Source organism: Prionailurus viverrinus, chromosome A1, assembly GCF_022837055.1.
Source record: "Prionailurus viverrinus isolate Anna chromosome A1, UM_Priviv_1.0, whole genome shotgun sequence".
Taxonomy (NCBI): Eukaryota; Metazoa; Chordata; class Mammalia; order Carnivora; family Felidae; genus Prionailurus; species Prionailurus viverrinus.
The window spans coordinates 10985087-11007062 of record NC_062561.1 but is presented as its reverse complement, the minus strand read 5'-3'; the positions used below and the strand labels follow the sequence as shown (position 1 = coordinate 11007062).

Below are 21976 nucleotides of genomic sequence, written 5' to 3'. Positions count from 1 at the left end.
GGTCAATAGTTTTCTCTTCAGCTGTACAGAATCTGATCTTGAAACTATCCATGGACATTTAGGCTCTTTCCATAATTTGGCTATTGTTGAAAGTGCTGCTATAAACATTGGGGTACACATGCCCCTATGCATCAGCACTCCTGTATCCCTTGGGTAAATTCCTAGCAGTGCTATTGCTGGGTCATAGGGTAGATGTATTTTTAGTTTTTTGAGGAACCTCCACACTGTTTTCCATCACCTGATGAATGGATAAAGAAATTGTGGTTTATATACACAATGGAATACTACGTGGCAATGAGAATGAATGAAATATGGCCTTTTGAGGCAATGTGGATGGAACTGGAGAGTGTTATGCTAAGTGAAATAAGTCATACAGAGAAAGACAGATACCATATGTTTTCACTGTTATGTGGATCCTGAGAAACTTAACAGAAGACCATGGGGGAGGGGAAGAAAAAAAAAGAGGTTAGAGAGGGAGGGAGTCAAAGCGTAAGAGACTCTTAAAAACTGAGAACAAACTGAAGGTGGATGGGGGGTGGGAGGGAGGGGAGGGTGGGTGATGGTATTGAGGAGGGCACCTGTTGGGATGAGCACTGGGTGTTGTATGGAAACCAATTTGACAATAAATTTCATATTTTAAAAATAAATAAATAAATAAATAAATAAATAAATAAAACAGATAAAAGAAAAAAAATAAACTCTCCATGGAGTTTCTAATTTTAATGAATACATTTTAATTCAAAAAAGTTCTGTTTTTAAAAGTACTTTTCAGGGGTGCCTGGGTGACTCAGTCAACTGAGTGTCCAGCTCTTGATTTCTATTCTGGTCATGATCCAAGGGTTGTGGCATCAAGCCCTGCATCGGGCTCCACCTTGAGCATGGAGCCTGCTTAAGGTTCTCTCTCTCTCTCTCTCTCTCTCTCTCTCTGTCTCTCTCCCCTTCTTTCTCTCCCTCTGTCCGTCTCCCCTGCTAGCACTCTTTCTCTCTCTAAAAAAATTTAAAATTAAAAAAGATACTTTTCATAGGGTCTTACACATTTTATAGTGTCAATTTCTTTACTTCTTGAATAATTTTTAAAAATGTGCTTTATAGATTTTGTCATATAATTATATTACCTGAAATTTTGTTGTTGTTTAGTTTTGTGGCTTCGTTGGTTCCCCATTTCTGGTGTATTGTTTCCTTGTGGTTTATTAATTTGGGATTATGAGCTCACCATTTGTGAGACGTTACCTGTAGAACTTCTATAAAGGCTTGTATGAGAATCTGCCATTTTGGAGATGCTTGTGAGGACTGAGTTAGGATAGATGTTTTAGAGAAGTTTATTTTTGGCACTTCCTGTTATCTCAGGGTTATTTATTATCCTCTTAGAATTAATTTTTGGCTAAATTTATTGGCTTTGGGGTTCATAGATCTTAGGAAGTCTAAATTTGTAATGGAAATCCACATGAATATCCAAGACATGCACATACACACACTCATACACACCCATATATACATACACGTATATACATACATACAATCTTCTCTGAGTTTAGAAATAAGAAAATATATCCTGCTAAAATTATATGTGAATTATAGGAAAATGTATTCTGAACATATAAAGCTCTCCGAGATGAGTGAAATTTTGAGAGTAAGATGAATCTACTGCTTGTTGAGTAATTAACACATTTCAGGCTATGTGCTAGAATATGTATCTGTTCATTTAAAGCTTTCAGTAATTTTGTGAGATAGTCATTATTTTCCCTATTTTAAAGATAAGTAAACTGAGGAGAAATAGTGGCAGGCTATTTTACTCAAATGTCACCTTTTATGAGGACTTTCATTGCCATTTTCTCTCCTCTGGCAATAAGTTATCCACTTCCCTTATTTATTCATTTTTTCCTGCAGAATTCCTCACCCTCTAGCACACTATAGATTCTGCTCATTTTCCTCGATTAGTGTTTCTCCTGCCAACCCCCAAGAATGTAAGCTCCGTTAAGATGGGCACAACTTTCTGGTCCATGTGTTCACTGCTGACTTCTGTTACCTAGAATTGCCTGGCATAATGGCACCCAATTTATATTTGTGAATGAATGAGCAACTCAAATGAGATGCTGGGTGCTTTTGCCTATGCCCCATTCTACTTTTGTGCTTTAATTTATGAATCTGTAGCAACTGTTTTATCTTGGGTTTCTTAAAGGCCTTTAAAAATTAATGGGTTTATTCTTTTAACTTAGTTGTTCCAAGGAGGTGAGGTTGTCAAATGAATTAATTCCAACATAACAAGGTGTTTATGTGTATGTACATGTCTGCAAAAGCATGCACTTGTGAATAAATAGTGCTTGACCTCTAACAAAACCTATCTGAAAGCATTTGGCAGTCTGCAAAGAACTGTTCAGTTATGTTTCTAGTATGATTTGTTGCTATAGGATCGTGGCCAGATGATTAGACCTCCTACCATTGACTTAGGGTACTTACAGCTGGCTGAGAGCATAGAAGTGAACTTAGTCTGCTTCCTGATGTGCTCAACAGAAGAGCCCATCTCACTTTGGGCCTCACTCTGGCCTTATATCCCCTCTCCAAATACTGCCTACCCCAGGAGAGAGAGAAAGACAGACAGACATAAAGCCAGGAATATTAAGAGTAAGGATGGAAATGAGGAGGCAAAGAAGCAGATTTTGAGAGAGGTAAGGAGGGATGTGTGTGTGTAGGTGTAGTGAGTGAGAGAGCAAGAGAAAAAGAACAATGAATGTCAGCAAAAAGTTTGACAGAGGAAAAAAGGAAGAGAAGTAGAAAGAAAAAGATATTGTGGTAAAAAGGAGTGTCCTGTGGATAAAAGTGATAAGACCGATGCATCCATGGGACTTAATCTCTGACGGCAACTCTAAAGCAGTCCCCCGGTTGTCTGGCGAAGCATATTTTATTGGAATGTGAATTACCTGTTCTTGAAGATGACCTTGTCAGACAGCATTGTGGCAGCTTCAGGTAGCTGCACGAGGCCTATTTGCTGACTGAATAAATGAATGGCAATAGAAATTTAGATGTATATTTCCTAAAGTGATTCACTTCCTTAAAAAAACTATTATTTTAGAAGCATACATTATGTCCAACTGTTTTCTTATTAGCTGACAAAGAGCATGGCAGGACTCCAAAGATGGCCATGATCCACAGTGAACGAGCAAAGGGCAGGGCTAATGGCTGGAGAGACATGGTTGTGAATCTAAATCAAACTCCGTGCATGGTGGGTTTAGACTTAGTCCCTATGCAGGACAAAAGTTTGAGGCTTTTCTTTATTTTAAACAATAATATAAAAGAGGTGGAAATGAAAAATTCAAATCAAGGGAGGAATGAAGCATTTTTTTTAAATTTCATTTTTAAGTAATCTCTGCACCCAATGTGGGGTTCAAACCTACAACCCCAAGATCAAGAGTTACACACTCTACCAACTGAGCCAGCCAGGTGCCCCAGGAACCAAGCATTTTTAAGGGAAAATATAAGCCACTGAAGAGTGGAAAACTAAGACAAAAAGGATTTGCTGTTTACAAAGCAGCAAAAGGATACAACCCTTGATCTCTAAGGCTACTGCCAGCTACATAAAAACAGGAAAGGTAAATCAATTAATATCACTGGTTCAGTCTCTATGATGGTTATCGTGTGATCTGAGGTTTCCACCCTATCCCATCCAATGCCTCTTCAGTGATGTGCATAAAACTTTTCCTTAAGATCCCTTTCTCGATTCCATACTTTCAGTGGACATGTCTGCACATTCTGATCCTGTCCAATAAAAATAAAGAAAAAGAAAGAAGTTTATGTAAGCATAGGTCCTGGACTGAAAATAGAGGAATTGAGCAGAAATTTATATAGGGAGCCACTAGAATCGTCCTCTCCCCTCTCCAGCCTGGGCCACTTATGGAGTTTAAGTTTATGGAATTTTCTCTTAAAAATCTTCCAAACAAATGACTTTGGTGGGTTTCAAACCCATTTGCTAAACATGTAAAAATGCATCACTTTTGGATGAGCCTGAGAGAATAGCTGATTCTCATTAGGGAGGTTAGAAATTTCAACAAAAGTTGTATGGTGGAGAAGATTAAAAACTGTCAAGATATGAAAAGAACTATCAAAATAAGCCCCTTCTATATTTAGTTATTTATGTATTTAGATTTGTTTTTATATTTTATTTTTTAGAGAGAGCGCGAGCAGGGGAAGCGTAGGGGGTGGGGGCAGAGGATCCAGAGGATCTGAAGTGGGCTCTGACAGCACAGAGCCTGATGCAGGGCTCAAACTCACGAACCGTGAGATCATGACCTGAGCCAAAGTTGGATGCTCAACCGACTGAACCACCCAGGCACCCCTCTTTATGTTTATTTTTACGTGAGCTTTAAAAATTAATTTACTTATCTATGACAGCCATGGAGAGATTGAAGCCTGGGAGGGATTTAAGGAGGACAAAGAACAGGAAGCCAAGAATAAAACCCCAGAAACTTATTTACAAGTTTATGGGGGCAGGTGGAGGAAGAGGAAACTCATAAAGATGTGAGAAGGGAGAGCCAGTGGAGTAGTGTAGAATAGGAAAGAATGATGTCCTTCCTTCTAAGAAAGGAATTTGGAAGAGGAAGTGGTTGTCAGTGACAAATTCTTCAGAGAGATGAAATAGTTAAAGAAAAGAAACTGTCCATTGGGCTGTTATCATTAAGACCTCAAGGAGCAGTGCCTCCATGGTGTGGTGAGGGTAGAGACATTCCGTTGTTGAGAAGTCAAAGCACCAGTGACAAAGAGTTTACCATCCTTTCTAAATGTTTAGTCATAAAGAGAAGGCAAAAACAGACAGATGCTAGTGTCGGTCTTAGATATGAGAAATTGGAGCATTGTGAGCTGAACAGAAAGGGCCAGTGGAGAAGAGAGGTTGATGATAAAGGGAGGGAGTTCAAGGCTGATGGTGCAAGGTTTGAGGCAGAGATCAATCCTGGGTCAAGAACCACGTGTTGTATTTTGGTTCTGTGGGGAAATTGGGTATGTTGTTATGTCTTTACCCTAACAACACTTTACCCCCAGTATATGGGGTATAATCCCAGTCGTAAGTGCTTGACATACCTGTGCATTTATGTGTTTTCCAGAATAATGTAGGTGATAGTAGACCTATTTATACACTTACATGAAGAGACCAGTTTATGACTTGTAGTCAATTAAAATGGTTACTTGTTAATTACATCACTGTCTGCATTCCTAGATTTTTCTAGCATTAGGTCACCTAATTTTTAAGTTGTACTCACTGCTACACTGTTGTAATCTTCCACATCTTAGGAAAGAGTCACTGTCTGAGGCTTTGCCTCAGTGTTCTTTCCATAAGAGAATGGGGGCCCTGTAAGCTTTCGCCAGAAGAGGATTTCTGAACATTGCACTGACCCATGCATTGATTCTTTCTGAGACCTTGTAATATCGCAGGGAAACTGAGAATTGGATAATCCTTGAATTTTATGTAAACTTTTGGATTTTTAATCCACATGGACCTTCAGGAAGAGGTTTAATCCACATTATAGATCTTCCCCAAAATGGGATAGGCCATCAGTTTGTGTGATGGTCCTAAGGAAGCCCAGTTATAGAGAATGGAAGAGATTTAAAGGCATTTGTCTGAGAACTTATAAGTAGTTGATGACTGAATTCGAACTATGGCACCAGCTTTCTGGTTTTGACTCTGTATTTCTTTGTCCTAAATATATACTGTCTGTAGCAGGAAAGTATATAATAGCTTCCATTGCAAATCATTACTGAATCAAATACTCTAACATCATGAATTCAGAAAATCAGGAAACAGGTGAAAGTTTTATGGGGTCCCAGGCAGTCCAGAAATAATTTCTTTTTGTATCCAAACTAGTTGTGAGCTTATGACTCAAAACAGTTATGCTTTTTTCAGGTCCTAGTGATAAGAAGTGTCACCATGGACTGGGGCCAGACCGTTGAGATGGCATGAGATACCCATCTCTGGATCCGCAATTTTGTCAGGTGGCCTTATTGTTTTTTATTTCTTTATTTGTAATTGATTTCTTCCATATGTGTCATGTGGAGAGTATCCTGAAGACTATTCTAAATGAAATACATTTCGTATAGGTTTCAATCAGCTTATAGGGCTTTAGGAAGTGTACCTCAAGGACTTCAAGGTCTCCTACTGAAAAACCACTTAAAAGAATACTCAAAACAACAACAACAACAACAACAACAACAACAACAGCAACAACAACAACAAAGAATATTCTGATTACATTTTATGTTTCTGGTTCAGAAATAAACATTATCTTTATTAGAAATGCATCTTCTGTCTTTCACAGGCTATCAGACAACTGACATATAAACAGATTAATATAAGGAGAAATCTTTACAATCACTCTTTCTTTTTCTTTTTCAGGAAATAAGAAAACACAAATATTTATCTTCCATGCTTTGTTTCTTGAGTAAAGTTACCTAAGGCTATTTATTAAATAGAACCATACGCCCATTTACGCTACATTGAAAAAACTAAAAAGAAATATGTCTTACGTGTATCCCTTGTTACTTTTGGAAGATCCATTTACTTCAGACCTCCCTTGGGGGCATATGTAAAATTATAGGGAGCGTATGATTGGTGACACTTCACCAGTTTTCATTTCTATCATGTACATTCTCTGGATCTTTGCATTGCTTCCCAACTTGAGAATGGTAAAGCAGAGTGAAGAATCGTATTGGGTGAGATAAATTCTTGAAAACATAGCATGAGTATCTGCATCGCAAGTTACCAGATACTCATTTGATCTGGCACCGAGGTCACCCTTAAGAGAAAAACATTGGGGTGATGGCCCTGCTTTTGTGGCTCTCTGATGCTGTAGAGACCAGGCCGGATGGAGCTGAGGATTTGAGGCACATGGTGAGGTGTGAAACTACTACCTGTGAGCTAAAGCTCAGCTATGTGTAACCCCACTTAGAGCTCCTGGTCACCAGGGTCTATTTCAGCAACCGCAGTGGGCATAAACTATTTTAATTTTGATTACAAATAAACCTTAAGAATGAAACAAAGTGATGTAAGTAAGCTTAGCTATGTCTAACGCAGATAACCATGTACCCCCTTTTGGTACACTTATCTGAGGTTCCATATTCATTTCTTAGAATATATATATTTTTTAAATTTCAATACCAGATGTCAGTAATACACAGGCACATGATGGAGATGCGGATTGGGTAATTTGCCCTCATTCTCTCTTACTCAGAGATGGCGCAGTCTATGGCCTCTTATGTTCTCAAGTCACGTTTATTTGCTGTTTATGTTGTCATGGGAAGTGGTTAAAGAACAGAAGTAGTATTTTCATACCCACACAGAAGCATCGGGTTTAGAAAACAAGTCTAACAACGCCAAAGACCTCACTCCATCCAGATAAAAGACTGTTATTTGCTAAAATTAAACATTTCTTACAGGTTTCTATTTATGTAGCAGTGCAGAATAAGGCCGTAAATCACTAAGCTATTAGAATTCAATTCTATACTATCCATTAGCATGCTGCTAACCAATATATAGCTTCCATTTTTTCTGTGAAAACTTCCCTGATGCACCTGACCTTGTGTTTCTCATGTCTACTACTTAACAGTAAGAGCGCAGACATTCACAAACACAGTTCCCAGATGCTTGGTTCATGGCCCACCCCTCACGCTTTTCAAGAAAGGGAGACACACATTTGTGCTAAGATTGCAATACCCTGGGCTCAGGGTCTAGTCCTTATTTATGTTCCTGATGTTGGGAAATGTATTAGGAAATAAATCATCTGATGATCAAGGACCGGCAGAGGGCGTTTAGTAAAATGTCAGCAAATTCAGGAAACGTGTCAGGAAGTAACTCATCATAGTGAGGAGACAAGATGGAGAAAAGTTTGAAACCATAAGGGAAAAGGGCAGCCTACTTAATGGGGAGGAACATTATCTGCAGAATCCTCAGAAAGATTTCACTGATGCAAAAGATATTTCACTTGGTTGAAACGATGGTTTTAGTCACTATTAAGCAATAACAAGTAAATTACCAGAACTGCCGTGACACATGAACTCTGGGATTCTTTCCTGGATGCTATTAGATGATAGGAGGTAGTCTGGAGTTCTTGGTCAGCTGCTTAGATTCTACTCATTAAAGGAACTCAGAATGAAGAGGGCAGTAAAGACATTCAGTTATTGCCTCATGCTTTGGAAAAAGGGGTAAGAGAAAAACATAAGATGTGCTTGTTGACTGAGGTGCTGTGTTTCCTGGCTATACTCTCTCTCAGGAGAAACATGGTAATAGTCAATAAACAGGCTCTGTAGTCTTTTTCAAACATAAAATAAAATATGGACAAATGCAAAATATAACTTTATTTACCTGATTGTTTTTCACATATGAGCTTTCATGGTAACGACACATCCAGGCCTTCACAAGTACTTTACATTTTCAAAACTCAAGTCCAAACTTACTGGCCTTTTTGAGTGAAATCTCTCTGAGTAAGCAAACGGACCCAATCAAACCACTATTCTTAAACCTCTTTAACACATCTCATCCGTGTGTTTTATGAAGACAGAACTTCGTAGGGACGCTACTTTAAAGAAATTACCCTTGAAAGAGATTAAAATGTAGTTTTGGCCGCTGGGGTGTCCAATTTTTCTTCGTGGCCTGGACAATCTCGAGAAAAATAATCTTGTTTGCGATCTCAACTCTGCTGACACTAAATAGCAGCCAAGAGGGTGAATGGTACTAGGCTTAGTCTCTGTCTCTCTGCCGTTTTGTTGGCTGCAACAGCCTCGTGTAAAGATGTGCTTTCAAAGTTTCTATGCCACCGGCGTAGAGGGCGAGGCTGGAGGCGGGCGAACGTCTCAGAAATCCTTTGCCCTCAGTTCAGCAGGATGCCGATGATTTCCTTTGACGTGGAAAAAGCAAAGAGAGAGATGTGACGATGGCCACCCTGGAATGAGGTGTCATGAATGTTTTTATTTTATGGACGGTGCAATTCAACTCCGAAGCAGACATGCAGTGCCAATGTGCGGGGCGTTCCCTTGCAGGGGGGTAGTGTCGACCAGCTGCGGATCGGCGGCCCATCAGCCTACTATGTGTGGTTTCGCTAGTGCATTTCCGAAATGCCGAGAGCGAGCAGAACCCACAGGTACAGTTCTTCGCACGGCTAAGTAGAACTGCCATCGGAACGCAGTGCCAGAAGTCACTCTGCTGTGCTCTCTGTGCAGAAAGGTTTGCTTTTGGGGGAGATGAAAAGCACTGCAGGTAGCATGTTCCGAACGCTGTCCTTTTCTTACAGGTAGTCCCCTGGAAGTCCGGGGGTCCAAAACCATTGCTAGGAAATTGGCTTCACTATACCATCCCCGAGGGTTATCTTGCTCAAAACGCCAAGTTTAAGCGCGGAGGAGTCATCCGTCCACACAATGGATGTCGAGAGACTTTCTTTCTTCGTTTTGAAAATGGATTTCCTCCGATGTTTGTGCAGCAGCTGTTTCAGCTTGTCTTTGAAAAAGCTGGTTGTGAGAGTGTAGAGGATGGGGTTCAAGGCACTGTTTACCGGAAGGAAGAAAATGACTATCCAGGAGGTGATTGTGCCTAGAGAGGGAAAGGAAACGTGGGAAATGTCATGACGCGGAAATTTTAAACAGACACAAATAGCCCGTAACGGTTTGTAGTCAATGTTCCTTTGGGGAGGGCTTCCTATGACAGTTTTCTTTCACCATATTGAGACCCTCTCTGTTGGAGGAGCAGAGGACCTATGAATTCAAGGTCCTACCATTCAGAAATTTTTGAATTTCAGTAACTACTTGGTAGGTTGTTGGGAGGCCAACTGAGAGGAAATATATTAAAAAAAAAAACACTTCATAGATGTAAGTGTATATATGTGTGTGTGTATCTATATCTATATCTATATCTATATATGATGTATTTTTCTTGTCTTTATTGCTTTTCTTTATAGATATGTAAGAAAATGACAAAATACTTCTTAATCAATAGATCAGTGTTCAGGAAATATCTGGTCCGGTCTCAGATGGGACCTCGGTCTTCACTTCGCTCCTCAAGGCCTAACTGTCCCGCCCTTGTATTCCAACCATCCTTTTCAGAGTGGAGGCTGAAGATGTGACGAGCAAACGAGAATACATCTTCCAACTCAATCAATCCTTCTGTGTGAAGCCTTACAGACGCTCATTAGAATACGGAGGGAAAGACGCCACAAAACTTCCTTGTGAGTAGACGTTTGTGATGATTGTGCCCTTTCCGAATACATCACGCACTTGGTGAGGATGAAGTGTGTTTTCCCCCTTGCACGCAGCCTGCTCTTAGGGTCGTTGAGCTACAGGACTGTGGGCAAATCACCTAAGCTCCCTGGACCTCAACTACCCTACCTGTGAAAGGGGCTGATGATAACTTACTTGATCGAAGTCGGGGGGCTGGGTGGGCCACGGTCGGCAGCTCTGCTGACGTCCCTCTTCAGCACTAACACCTGCAATTCTGCGACCCCACTATACTAGGCTGCCTCCTCTTACACCTTCAAAAGTGTAAAGAACTCCCAGCTCAGGTGAAGACCCGGAGGGTAAGGCCAAGGATACATTCCCTGTCACTCTCCCTTGTCTCCTTCTCTTCCCTCCCCATCTCACAATTTTCTTATCCTTTAGACATTGTTCTTTGTTCTTCTTTGCCCTGCTTTGTTCCTTCCATCCTTTCTGTTCTTCTTCTCTTTCTTTCCCATTTCTTCTGACTGCTTATCTGACCTCCCCTCCTCTTTTTCCTGCTTTCCTGTTATCCCCTCCCTTCTCTTTTTTTCTGTATTTGCCTTCCTCTTTTCCTATCCCATCTTCTCTTTCTTGTCCTTATTTATTTTTTTTGAACTGGAAAGAATATGGAAGAAAAATAGCTATATTTAGCATAACTCAGATTTATTAAGGTTTCATAATACTACATTACGTGTCTTGAATTTTTTTAAAATTAGATAGTATGGACAGTGCATGATTGAAATCAAAACCAAACCAAAAAAAAAAAAAAAAAAAGTGGCTTTTTGTCTGTTGTGTTCCCAGAGGAAATTGTGACCAAGAATGAGACTTCCCATTCAGTCTCAGGGTGACTCATTAATGTAAGGTCAGCAGGTGACTTCTGAGAAAGGAGGGCTAAAGCTGGCTTATCTTTTGGGCTGACCGCATGTACTGTCAGTGACATGCCATGGTGGGGCACACCCCAGAGTTCTTGGAGGAAGAGGACAGGATGGGTTTAAGTCAATGAGTCCAGCATTTCCTACAACACTTGGGGAGTCAGACAAGCAAGAAGGGGCTTGGTCAAATGCGGTCAAGACTACTCTGTTAGGTCCACCCAGGTGTTCAAGACAGACCTCAAAGGATTGAGCTATAAATGTAGAGAAAGACTGATGTGTGGGCCAAATAAGTTTGTCACAAAACATTTTTTTTCCCATTCTAGTTTCCTATCATGATCTGGAATGTTGTAGGCTCTCCAAGGATGATGACTACTCCTGTGGCTCTCAGATACCAAAACATCTTGATCACCAGACCTCCCCTGACTCTAAATCAGACAGTGTTATGGGCTGAATTGTGTGCTCCAAAATTCATGTATTGGACCTCAGAATGTGACTGCATTTGGAGACGGCCTTCTAAAGTTGCCATTGAGTTAAAATAATTTAGATTGGTCCTCATTCCAATCTAACAGGTGTTCCTAGAAGAGGGAAACTTTCATACACATAGAGATACTATGGGTGCACGCACAGAGGAAAGACCACATGAGGATAGGGTGAGAAGGCAGGAGGGCCAAGGAGGGAGGCTGCAGCAGAAATCTGCTGACACTTTATTCTGGACTTCCAGCTCTCCAGAACTGTGAAAAAATACATTTCTATCGCTTAAGCCACCCAGTTTGTGTTACTCTGTTATGGCAGTCCAAGCAGAGTAATACAGAGGAAAAGCCTCAAGGAGTTGACAGGCTCACAGAATATGAAAACTGGAAAGAATCTGAGAGGCCATATGAAAACAATCTCGGTGAGGTGAGGTGATCTGCCTCCAGTTCCTCAACTGGTCAGCGGCGGGATCAGGACAGAAACCCAGGACTCCTGCCTCGCTTGGTCCTTTTATCACCACGCAAGGCTGCCTCCTCCCACATCAAAAACAAGCAAGTGCCTGGGGTGGGGGAGGGCATCACAAGGCGTGGAAAGAGAAGTTTGGGAGGTTGATGAGACAGTCCCCTCCCACCCTGTTCCACCACTCTCAGACCAGCTCAGCATCTTTCATTAAAGAAGCATTTATTAAATAACATGATGCAAAAAAAAAAAAAAAAAACCACTTGTGGAAAGATAAACAACATATGGTCCCTATCGTCCTGAAGCTTATAATCTGAAGGGAGCAATGAACACATAAAAAAAAATAAATAAATAACACCGGTGGGAGGCAGCTCGGATGAGGTTAATACGTGAAGTGCAAACAAAATGCCACAGACATTTAAGCAGTTGGGTTAGATGGGTGTGGGTTGGAGAGGGACCTAGAATGGTACCATGGGAGAGGGAGTATTTGGATTGAATCTTGAAGGATGACCAGGGGTATTTAGGAAGCTCGAGTCCTACAGGTTGAGAATATAATCCAGGTGGAGGAAACATCTTCAGCAATGTCAAGACATCAAAAAGGTACAGAAGGGAAAAAATCCTAATAATTCGAATGGATTATTAAGTCCCAGGAAGGAGTTCACATAAAATCCTACCTAATGAAAGTGTTTTTTCTCTGGTTGAACTAGGGGTGTGGGTGGGAGATCCCATTCCAACAAACATCTAACACTCTAGAGTGGAGCCTGGATGACAGAATACATGAGGGCGGGGTGGGAGGTGATTTTTAATGCCGATCCCAGCACTTGGATTTTATTCCATGAGCAATGGAGGCCCACGGACATTTTAGTCCTGTTGAATTCGGAATGCAAGGATGTAAAAATAGAACTGTCCAGGACGCTGTCGCATACTGGATGGTTCATCAAGTTCCTCAGCGGTGACCATTAATATTTAAGTAATTCTGCTCCTCACTCACATGCAGCTGAGTCTCCCCAAGCAATGGCACATGCATTCTTAAGGCATCTGCTCTCGCCACTCAGTGAAAGTTCCCAAGTAGTCAGCCGTGATGTCTCTCTTGATCTGCACTTTCACACCTAGCATCTGCCTTGTGATCAGTCTAAACTGACAGGTTAAGTGGAAGCTGTGGGTGTTGTGTGCCGTTTCGCAGTGAGGCACTTGACAAGACCTCCCATGACTGCCATGCACACGCCAGAGGGACAGAAATCATTACAGCTGCTTGTTTCCTGGACATTCATCACTCTTTTATAAGCGCTTCCGAAGCATCCACCCCATGCTTGACCCTGGGGTGCCAAGATGAACAGATACAATTCTGCCCCGGATGAGCACCCCCCCCCCCCCCCCCGCCAAGTAGAAACCCCGTGTTCCTGGGAGTCAGGCCAAAGCTCAGGTGGCCCCTCGATGACTGTGATTTCTAAGTCCCAGAAAGGGGTTCGCATAAAAACCTAAGTAATGAAAGGTTTTTTTTCCCTCTGGTTGAACTAGGGGTGTGGGTGGGAGACCCCATTCCACCAAACATCTAACACCCTAGAGCGGAGCCTAGAGTGACAACCATACGGCAAGGACCGTGAAATAAACTGGTGGTTCTTAAGGAGGGGTGTGTGCCTCAGAATCACGTGGGCACATGGAGAACTTTTCCAAAATACCTGCGTGTAGCTCTTTGTCCCTGTAGATGAAATCCAGAAGCCCAGAGTGGAACCTGGGCTTTTTGTGTATATTTTGATTTTGTATGTGTACTCTTGGTTAAGAGCCACTGTCTAGCTCAGATAGAAACGAGACGCTGAGTGTTCGTTTTTTTTCTCAGTCCTGTTTCCTTATCATCCTTGTCTGGATTGCACCACTACCCAGTTACTGTCTTAGAATACAGACTATAAAATATTAAGGAAAATAATAGTTGTTTGTAGGTGTTTACAGAGAATTTACTATATGTAACTCACTGTATTCTGGTCTTGCCAAGGGGCTAAAGAAAGCACAATGTACTTGGGAATAATAGAAGGGACTGACCTGGTATTTCCACCCGGAAGAGGGAGAGAATTTTAATTACAAATACAGGAATCCAGCAGATGGCATCAGAGAACACTATAAAAAAGAAACGATTTGCAACAGCCACCTCTCTTCCAACATGATTCCTCACTTCCGAAGTCTGCAAGGCAGTTTTTTTAATGGAACAGAACATAATAATATAGGAAAACACAATGATGAGAAAAGCCAGCAAGTTCACACCTGTTGGGAAAAGCACAGCTCTTAACATCTCGGGTGTATAAATCAACAGTAAAAGTGTTGTGTTACATAGATGTTCATTATGGCGCCTCCTTAGGCTGTACTTCCAAGGATATTTTTGTATGGGTCCAGTGGCGATCAGCTAAAAACCCTGAATCCAAGGCTCTCAGCTGCAACAAGCTAAAAGAATTGGGTTTGTCGGATCAAAAAGATACTGGAAACACACAAACCCTTTATAAAGAGTTTCAGGCCTCTGAAATTCAGATCTAGGTGTAGCATGAGGTGAATTTTAGCTTTTTGAAAGCCAGAATAAAGCTATTTTCATTTTTCAGTCCCCGCAAATTCAGATCTGAAGGAATTACTGTAATCATCTGATTATCTCAAAAAATAAACATGACCCCATTTATTTATCTTATAAATAGGAACAAGATGACTTGGAATATCAAGAAGATAATAGCCAAAACATTATCTCCCATGGTTTTTGGTCTTAAGTAAAAATATTACATAGAACAAGAATGCATTTTTGTTTTTTTTTTTTTTTTCAGAGAGCTTACAGTAATTTAAACTAAAATTCAGAACCCTTTAGGCTTGTTTTAGAAGAAAAAAGAGAAGAAAAAAATGAAAAAAAATCAACTGTACGAATGATTTTTTAGGGTCAAATATATTCTCACTATAGGGTCAACTTCTCACTTAACATCACTATCTTATAATGCTGACTTCTTAGTCACTTTGTTATATTCTTGCTGGAATAAAAATACTAAGAGTAATTATCACATTGCTCACTGTGAGCATAAAACATGCATACGATTTCGAAGTTGTTTAAAAAATGTTCATCTGAGAATCTAGACTATGTGTAAGATGGGTGAAGTCTAGGGGAGAATTGTATAAATTCCCAGTGTTCTGTTGTTTTCATCCAAAACATTTCACATTCCATAGAATCTCATAACAAAGCCATTCAATAGAATTTTATAAAATTGGTTTATCTTAGGCCTCTTGTCAGAAACTTTAGTTAAGAATAACAGGTAATGACTTTTAACGATGATCCTATAATACAAATTGTGAAAACAGACTTACAGGAAGGATTAAAATCCTGTGTTCTGAAAGCACCATAGGGATGTGAGATGTTAGCAATAGGGGAGACTAGGTGAGGGGTAAATGGAAGCTACTGTCCTTGCAACGTCTCTCTAAATCTTATTCCATTCTAAAATAAAGAATTGAGGGGCGCCTGGGTGGCGCAGTCGGTTAAGCGTCCGACTTCAGCCAGGTCACGATCTTGTGGTCCGTGAGTTCGAGCCCCGCGTCAGGCTCTGGGCTGATGGCTCAGAGCCTGGAGCCTGTTTCCGATTCTGTGTCTCCCTCTCTCTCTGCCCCTCCCCCATTCATGCTCTGTCTCTCTCTGTCCCAAAAATAAATAAACGTTGAAAAAAAAAATTAAAAATTAAAAAAAATAAAATAAAATAAAGAATTGATTTCAAAACTGTGTATTTGTATATTCTTTAAAGAGAAAAAAAGGCTCTAGGACTCTTCTCACAGGTAAGCCAAGTGTATATAGGGGATGATGATGATGAGTGTGTGTGCGTGTGTGTGTGTGTGTGTGTGTGTGTGTGCGTGTGCGTCTCTTGATCTACCTAGAATACATCACAGGTGCTATCTTACCCCACTCTCCTTAACTATAAGATCCAGCCACACCTAACTTCTCGGCCTTTCATCTGGGCCTGTTCCTTGGCTTTGGACTTCTACCTCCACTATGTTTTTTCCTGGAACAGACTTCACTTGGTTAATCCTTCCTTATCCTTTGGGCCTAAGGATTTGGATTCATTCCTACTGGAAAGCTTTCCCCGGTGCTCAGATTTGGGGCCTCCTAGAACATCCAGTTCTCCTCCTTCGTGGCATTTGTCAGTTTGTGACATAAGAATGTGTTTACTTGTCTTCATCCTCCTTTCTGGTGGTAGGTCTGTGAGGGCTGATCTGTTGTGTCTCCAGTGTCCAAAAGAGTGCCTGGCCTATAGCAGGTGCTTAATAAATCATTGATGAATCAGTGAATGGAAAGGAGCGGAATGCGTGTGTGTGTTAGGAGGGGTCTCTATGAAGTGCATCTATGCTAGGAACAGCTTACAACGTCCATGAAAAAATAGCGATAGAACGGGGTCGTACGTGAAGAGTATTATTAAAATGGTGCTAAGAAGGTATATTTCTCAGAGGAAGAAAAGGAATCCATGAAGAAGAGCTGGACCGGTGGTTAGAGCGATTTTGTGAAGTATCTTAAGTGACTAATGTACACTTGACCTTGGCAGTAGCAGGGAGTCATTGAAGGTCTCAGAGCTGAGGCCTTTTTGATACTCAGGGAGTGAACAGGTTAATAGAAGAGAGAAAGCCCCTGAGGCCAAAAGACTAGTAAGGGCTAATGTAATAAGCCCTTCAGGGTTGAGGTAGTGAGGTTTCACACGAAGGTGATGGTAGGTAGAGACTGGAAGAAATAGAAGGCAGTGGTATATTTTGATGAAAAAAAACATTTGATGAGAAAGAAAGGATGATAGAGCTTATCGACCACTTAGAGAGGGGAAAAGATGAGAAGGGGGAATTAAGATGAGAACACTGCTCTAAAGAAATGATATGGAAATCGTCTTAATTTTAAACAGCAGGGATACCTATTAGACAAAAACAAATGTCTTTTTTTTTTAACCTTAAAGAGCTCCACTTCTCATTCACTTTTGTTCCAGAGAAGGTAGGATCTTCTTTTCTTAAAAATTAGAGGGAATTAAGAAAAACGGAAAGCAGTTTTATTAAGCACTCTTCCAGTTTTGATTTTAGAGCTGCATTTACCAAAGGCAATAAACCTTCTTGGTATTTCCATTCCAATAATCTCCTGTCAGTGAGTTTCCAGAATTTTATTATTATTATTTACTTAACTCATATCTAGATTGTAAAAAAAAGATGAGTTCAGATAACTTGATGGGGTCACAGGTCAAGGTACTAACCTAGACTTCCTCCAGCTCATAGTCACAATGTGAAAATCAAAGGGTCTTACAGATAATAAAAAATAATCCAGAGATCCTGACAGTATGTTTTTGTTTCCCATACTAAATCTCTATATAAAAAGTTTAATAAAAACTATACTCAGTAAGAATTTTTCTTTTTTTTTTTTTTTTTAATTTTTTTTTCAACGTTTTTTATTTTTATTTTTGGGACAGAGAGAGACAGAGCATGAACGGGGGAGGGGCAGAGAGAGAGGGAGACACAGAATCGGAAACAGGCTCCAGGCTCCGAGCCATCAGCCCAGAGCCTGACGCGGGGCTCAAACTCACGGACCGCGAGATCGTGACCTGGCTGAAGTCGGACGCTTAACCGACTGCGCCACCCAGGCGTCCCAAGAATTTTTCTTTAAAAAAGGACACAGTCTTGAGTATATTCATTTACTTTCTGAAAAGGACAAAAACATATATGATATTTCTATCAAAATTATGTTGGCCCAGAAAGTGAAAAATATAATTTACCTAGGAAAATTCCAAGAGAGTAACCTTTGCTTCCGATATCTTCTGTTTGGTCATAATAAAGTGGGAAACACACGCCATTTTTTCCATAAAAGTTTCCAAAATAATCCTCATTCCAAAACGGAATCACAGCTATTAAAAATCCCATAATCCAGATGCAAATGAGGATGACCGAGGTCTGCCATTTTCCAGGACGAATATTACTGAAGGGAAAGACAATGACCAGAAACTTCTCCAAAGTCAAGTACGTCAGCAGCAGGACGGAGACTTCGGTGGACAGCATGGCCAGGAACCCCATGAGGCGGCACTGTAAACTCTCCATCCACAGTAACGCATACTTCTGATACTGCCCACGGTATTTTATATCAAAAAAGCCAATGAAGAACAAATAAACACCCATCAGGCAATCTGCACCTGTTAAGGAATCAATACATTGTATGTTGATAGTTCCCAACATTTCAGTGTCTGCTTCCTTCATCCTGTATTAAATGAACTAATATAAACACCTACACTACAGCAGTCTCTAAAAGCCAATGGACTTCACAAAAAATGTCCAATTCTAAAATTCTCTACTGGGTCTTTGTTTTATAATTTTTAAAAATGGTGGTGTGTGTGAGGGGGTAAGTTTTGTGGGGGAAGCTAGTTTTCAAACAGTAGATAAGTATTACTCGCCTAGTTAACAAAGAGAATAATTTTCTGGGCTCGAGGAGCATGGGTGCTGTTGTAATTGAAGGCAAACTGAGCTTAGTTTGTAACCCACAACCTGTCCTCCATAATCTTTCTGTTGATTCATTAGTTCCCTGTTACCCCATTTCCAAGATATAACCCCCAGCGGTGAATGCTGGATCACTGCAAACTCATGCAATCTAAAAGAGAAAGCCAAAGAGAACAGTAGTTCATACTTAGAGAAAAAAATGCCTAGCTTATCTAATCCGTACTAAGTGCCTTTGTTGAAGGCCAGTATGTATCTAGTGCTCAGGTCACAGAAGACATCCTAAATCCATTTAGGTAGGAAACATACTTACAACAAAGGATTTTGATGGACGTAGCGTGGGTCGTATTTTCAGCTTTAATGAAAGATCTCATGCCAATGACAAAAAGATTTCCAAAGCAGGTTATGAAAGCTATAACCCAGACAAATATTCTGAGGATATTGTTAGCCAAGAGGTCCTCAAATGAAGAAATGCCGTCAGTCAAGGGCATACATATGCGGACATGGGGAGCATAGGAGCAGTATCGAAAGTTTTTGAAATAACTAAATTCAAAGGGAAAAAAAGAGTCACTTTACAGCAATGACAGAGAAACTATAGTTGCCATCCTAGCAGAGCTGCTGCTCTCTCAGGGAGGCAACTTCACTAGGTGTGTTTATCTTTGTTTAGTAATGATTATGCAATTAGAGTGTTTCCTCATTACATATTACGTTACTCTGGGCAGTGTTCTTCTTGGAAAGACAAAGAGCCTAAAGGGCATAGAAATTCTGTGGCTTGACCGAGATGTGTCGGGTGAGGACATGAGAATGTGAAGTCTCCAGGACTCTATTTCTTCCTAATTTCCTGGATTATTCTCTAGGGTATGGTAAAAAGCAAACTGTCATTGTTACATTGATCTGTAGCAAACATTCGGGGGCTTGGGTCGGGGATGTCAAGGACCTCGCCGAAAGCATTCCTGCCTGGTACTCAGTTTAAGTACACTCACTTACCCAGCCTCCTTTCCCCTGACACTGGCAGGAAGGGAGAGTCTCTGAGACTCGGAAACCTCAGACTCACGGGAGCTAGGAGAGGAAGCAGATTTCTCACCAGAGCCTGAAAGGGCTTACGCAGTTTCTAGAGAAAAATACAGGCTTGTTTGTGATCAAGGTATTTGTGACCTAGGTGTGTGGAAGCTTCACGTGATTGAACTGGGAGGTCACTTGGCTTACTGCTGCTCCCTAAACCTGTGTATTTAGACTTTTTTCCCCCCATACAACTTCTTTTAGTTCATTTCTCTTTGTCTAAGCCTTTTTTTTTTTTTTTTAACCATCTCTCCATTCAGTTTTGAGACTACAGAGTTAAAGGAAGCTTTCCTTTGCCGCGGCCTCAAGGCCCCTCAAGACTGGATGCCCGGACCCACTCACCTCCTTCCCTTCATTGCTAGTTCCACCCGGGGAACCCTGTCTTTCTTCCCAAACTCAAACAAGCCAGGCTCACCCCCTTATCACTGCAGTGCTTTTGCTGATCCCCCTGCCTGGAAGATTCTTCCCCCAGATATCGCCAGGCCTGCTCCCTCCCTTCATTCTGGTCTGCTCAGATGTCCCAGCCCTCTGACTTCTACGTGAACCATCTACATCCTCCCTCTGACCCTCCATCTTGCTCTGCTTCTCTTCACAGTTTGTGTTAACTATTTGTTCGCTTTCTGGGTCCCAAAGCTAAACGGAAGCTCCGTGAGGCAGACACTTCTCTCTCCTGTTCATCCCTGTGTTCTCAGATCTAGAACAGGGCCTGACACATGGGAAGCCCTCCTCTAGCCACTTCCTAGATGAGCAAGTGAATGATGGATAATTCAGTGCTGGGCTGGTCAGGTAGAGAAATAGGGGGCAATCACTGCCCCCAAGTAGCTCAGAGCCTAGCTTCCTGACATCATCTATCCGATTCAAGGAGCTTGATGTATAAATTCTCTTTTTATCTTCTCCCTGCCTGGAGTCCCTGGCACACACCTGACTTGACCTCTGAGCCTTCAAGGAGATTCTTAAAGGAGATTCCATCATGTCTGCTGCCTTCAGATAGAGCCAGCTAAGGTCTTGGTCATTCAATCTCTCCTCCTGCTGTGACCAAGGCACTGGCTGGCAGAAAGTGTTGGGGACTATGAGGTGGACGTGTTTCAATAAATGGTGGACGAGGAAGGTGAAAGAAGAATAGATCACTCAGTAGAGAAGCAACTAACTTAATACATTTTCTGTTCATTGTTGGGCCCTTCTTGACCTCAACCCGAAGTTCATAGCTTAAGCAGCACCTTCTCCATCATGTTCTATTAAGGGTGAATTTCTCTGTTCTAAAAGGACCTCACATTCTGCCTGCAACAAGGAAATAATCGCCTCATTAAATGTGTATCTACTGGTGCCACAGAAAGGGAAATTAGGAAAGCCATGTGGATACGCGTCAAATATTTGTCTTTTAGTAGTCACACCTACTGCAGAGACATAAACATGTTGTTCTCCCAAAAGAGCACTTTCACACCAACCATTCCATCCATTTGCTGCACCCAACTTGTAATCTTACATCGAATCCTCCCTACTGTTGTGGATAACAAGGGTTAATTTTTGAAATCATGAACACAGAGATTATACAGCTGGTAAAGAAATGATCATGTCATAAACACATATATTAACACAACTTACACAGTGCACTTTAGCCAAATATATTAAAGTGACTTATCAAAAACTACTATAAAGATTAATTACCTCCATTTTGTAGTGCACTTAGTAACAGTAACAACACCTGGAATTTATATAGCACCTTTCTTCCTAAGGGCTCAAATCTTAGAGCAGCCGACTGCTCATTCATGTGAGGTGAATTAATGTTTCCAGGTCTCCTGAGTACCATTTAGCCAGTGGCTTCATCTTGTGTAATGTGTGGCATTCTGGTACCCTGATCTCTTATTGGACCTCAATTGGATAAACAGCGTGTTTCCAGGGAGAAGTGTCATTCATGTCGGCACATCATAATATTGAACTCTATTTGACAGGGACCAAAGGTGACAAAATTAAAAAGTTCTCAATAAAAAGACTTTTCTTGCATACAAACACATTGCAGTGATACATTAGACAGTTTACACTAGAACATTGGCAAGATTTCACCATGCTTACTTCTCCACTCTTTCATACATACATACATGTGAGAAAGATTCGTCATGGGTTGAAACATCCGCGTATTTATATTTGGAATCTCTATCCTTTCCAGGTCTCTGGAAAACATGCACAATAGGTTTCATGTTTTTAGGGCTTAACTTTTTAATAATCGCATTTTGTCCTATCCTAAATGCCATGCTTCAAAGTCTTGTTACCAGTTCAAATCAGGATGGAAATTTTAGAGGAAACTCTCTTAGAAGATTGCTATTTCTATTTATGCCTTCTGTAAGTTGGAGCTGATTTTGTCACTTGAAGTGCACAATTAATTCTAATAAGACATTTTCATGCGTTTCTTTGATTTAAAAATGGCAGTGGTGATTAGT

The 21976-nt window shown here is 40.9% G+C and overlaps 1 protein-coding gene across 1 annotated transcript in view; it reads right to left on the bottom strand.

Annotated features, from left to right (window-relative positions):
* Window positions 1-9202: 9202 nt before the first annotated feature.
* RXFP2 (relaxin family peptide receptor 2) overlaps window positions 9203-21976 on the bottom strand; it is a 59981-nt gene continuing 47207 nt past the window's right edge. Inside the window, exons 15-19 of the mRNA XM_047855291.1 lie at window positions 21638-21709; window positions 18796-19025; window positions 17774-18184; window positions 14064-14282; window positions 9203-9565 (exon numbers count right to left, since the gene is read on the bottom strand). Of these exons, the coding sequence (XP_047711247.1) occupies window positions 9306-9565; window positions 14064-14282; window positions 17774-18184; window positions 18796-19025; window positions 21638-21709 (1192 nt within the window). The 3' untranslated portion in view covers window positions 9203-9305. The remainder of the gene's footprint in view (window positions 9566-14063; window positions 14283-17773; window positions 18185-18795; window positions 19026-21637; window positions 21710-21976) is intronic.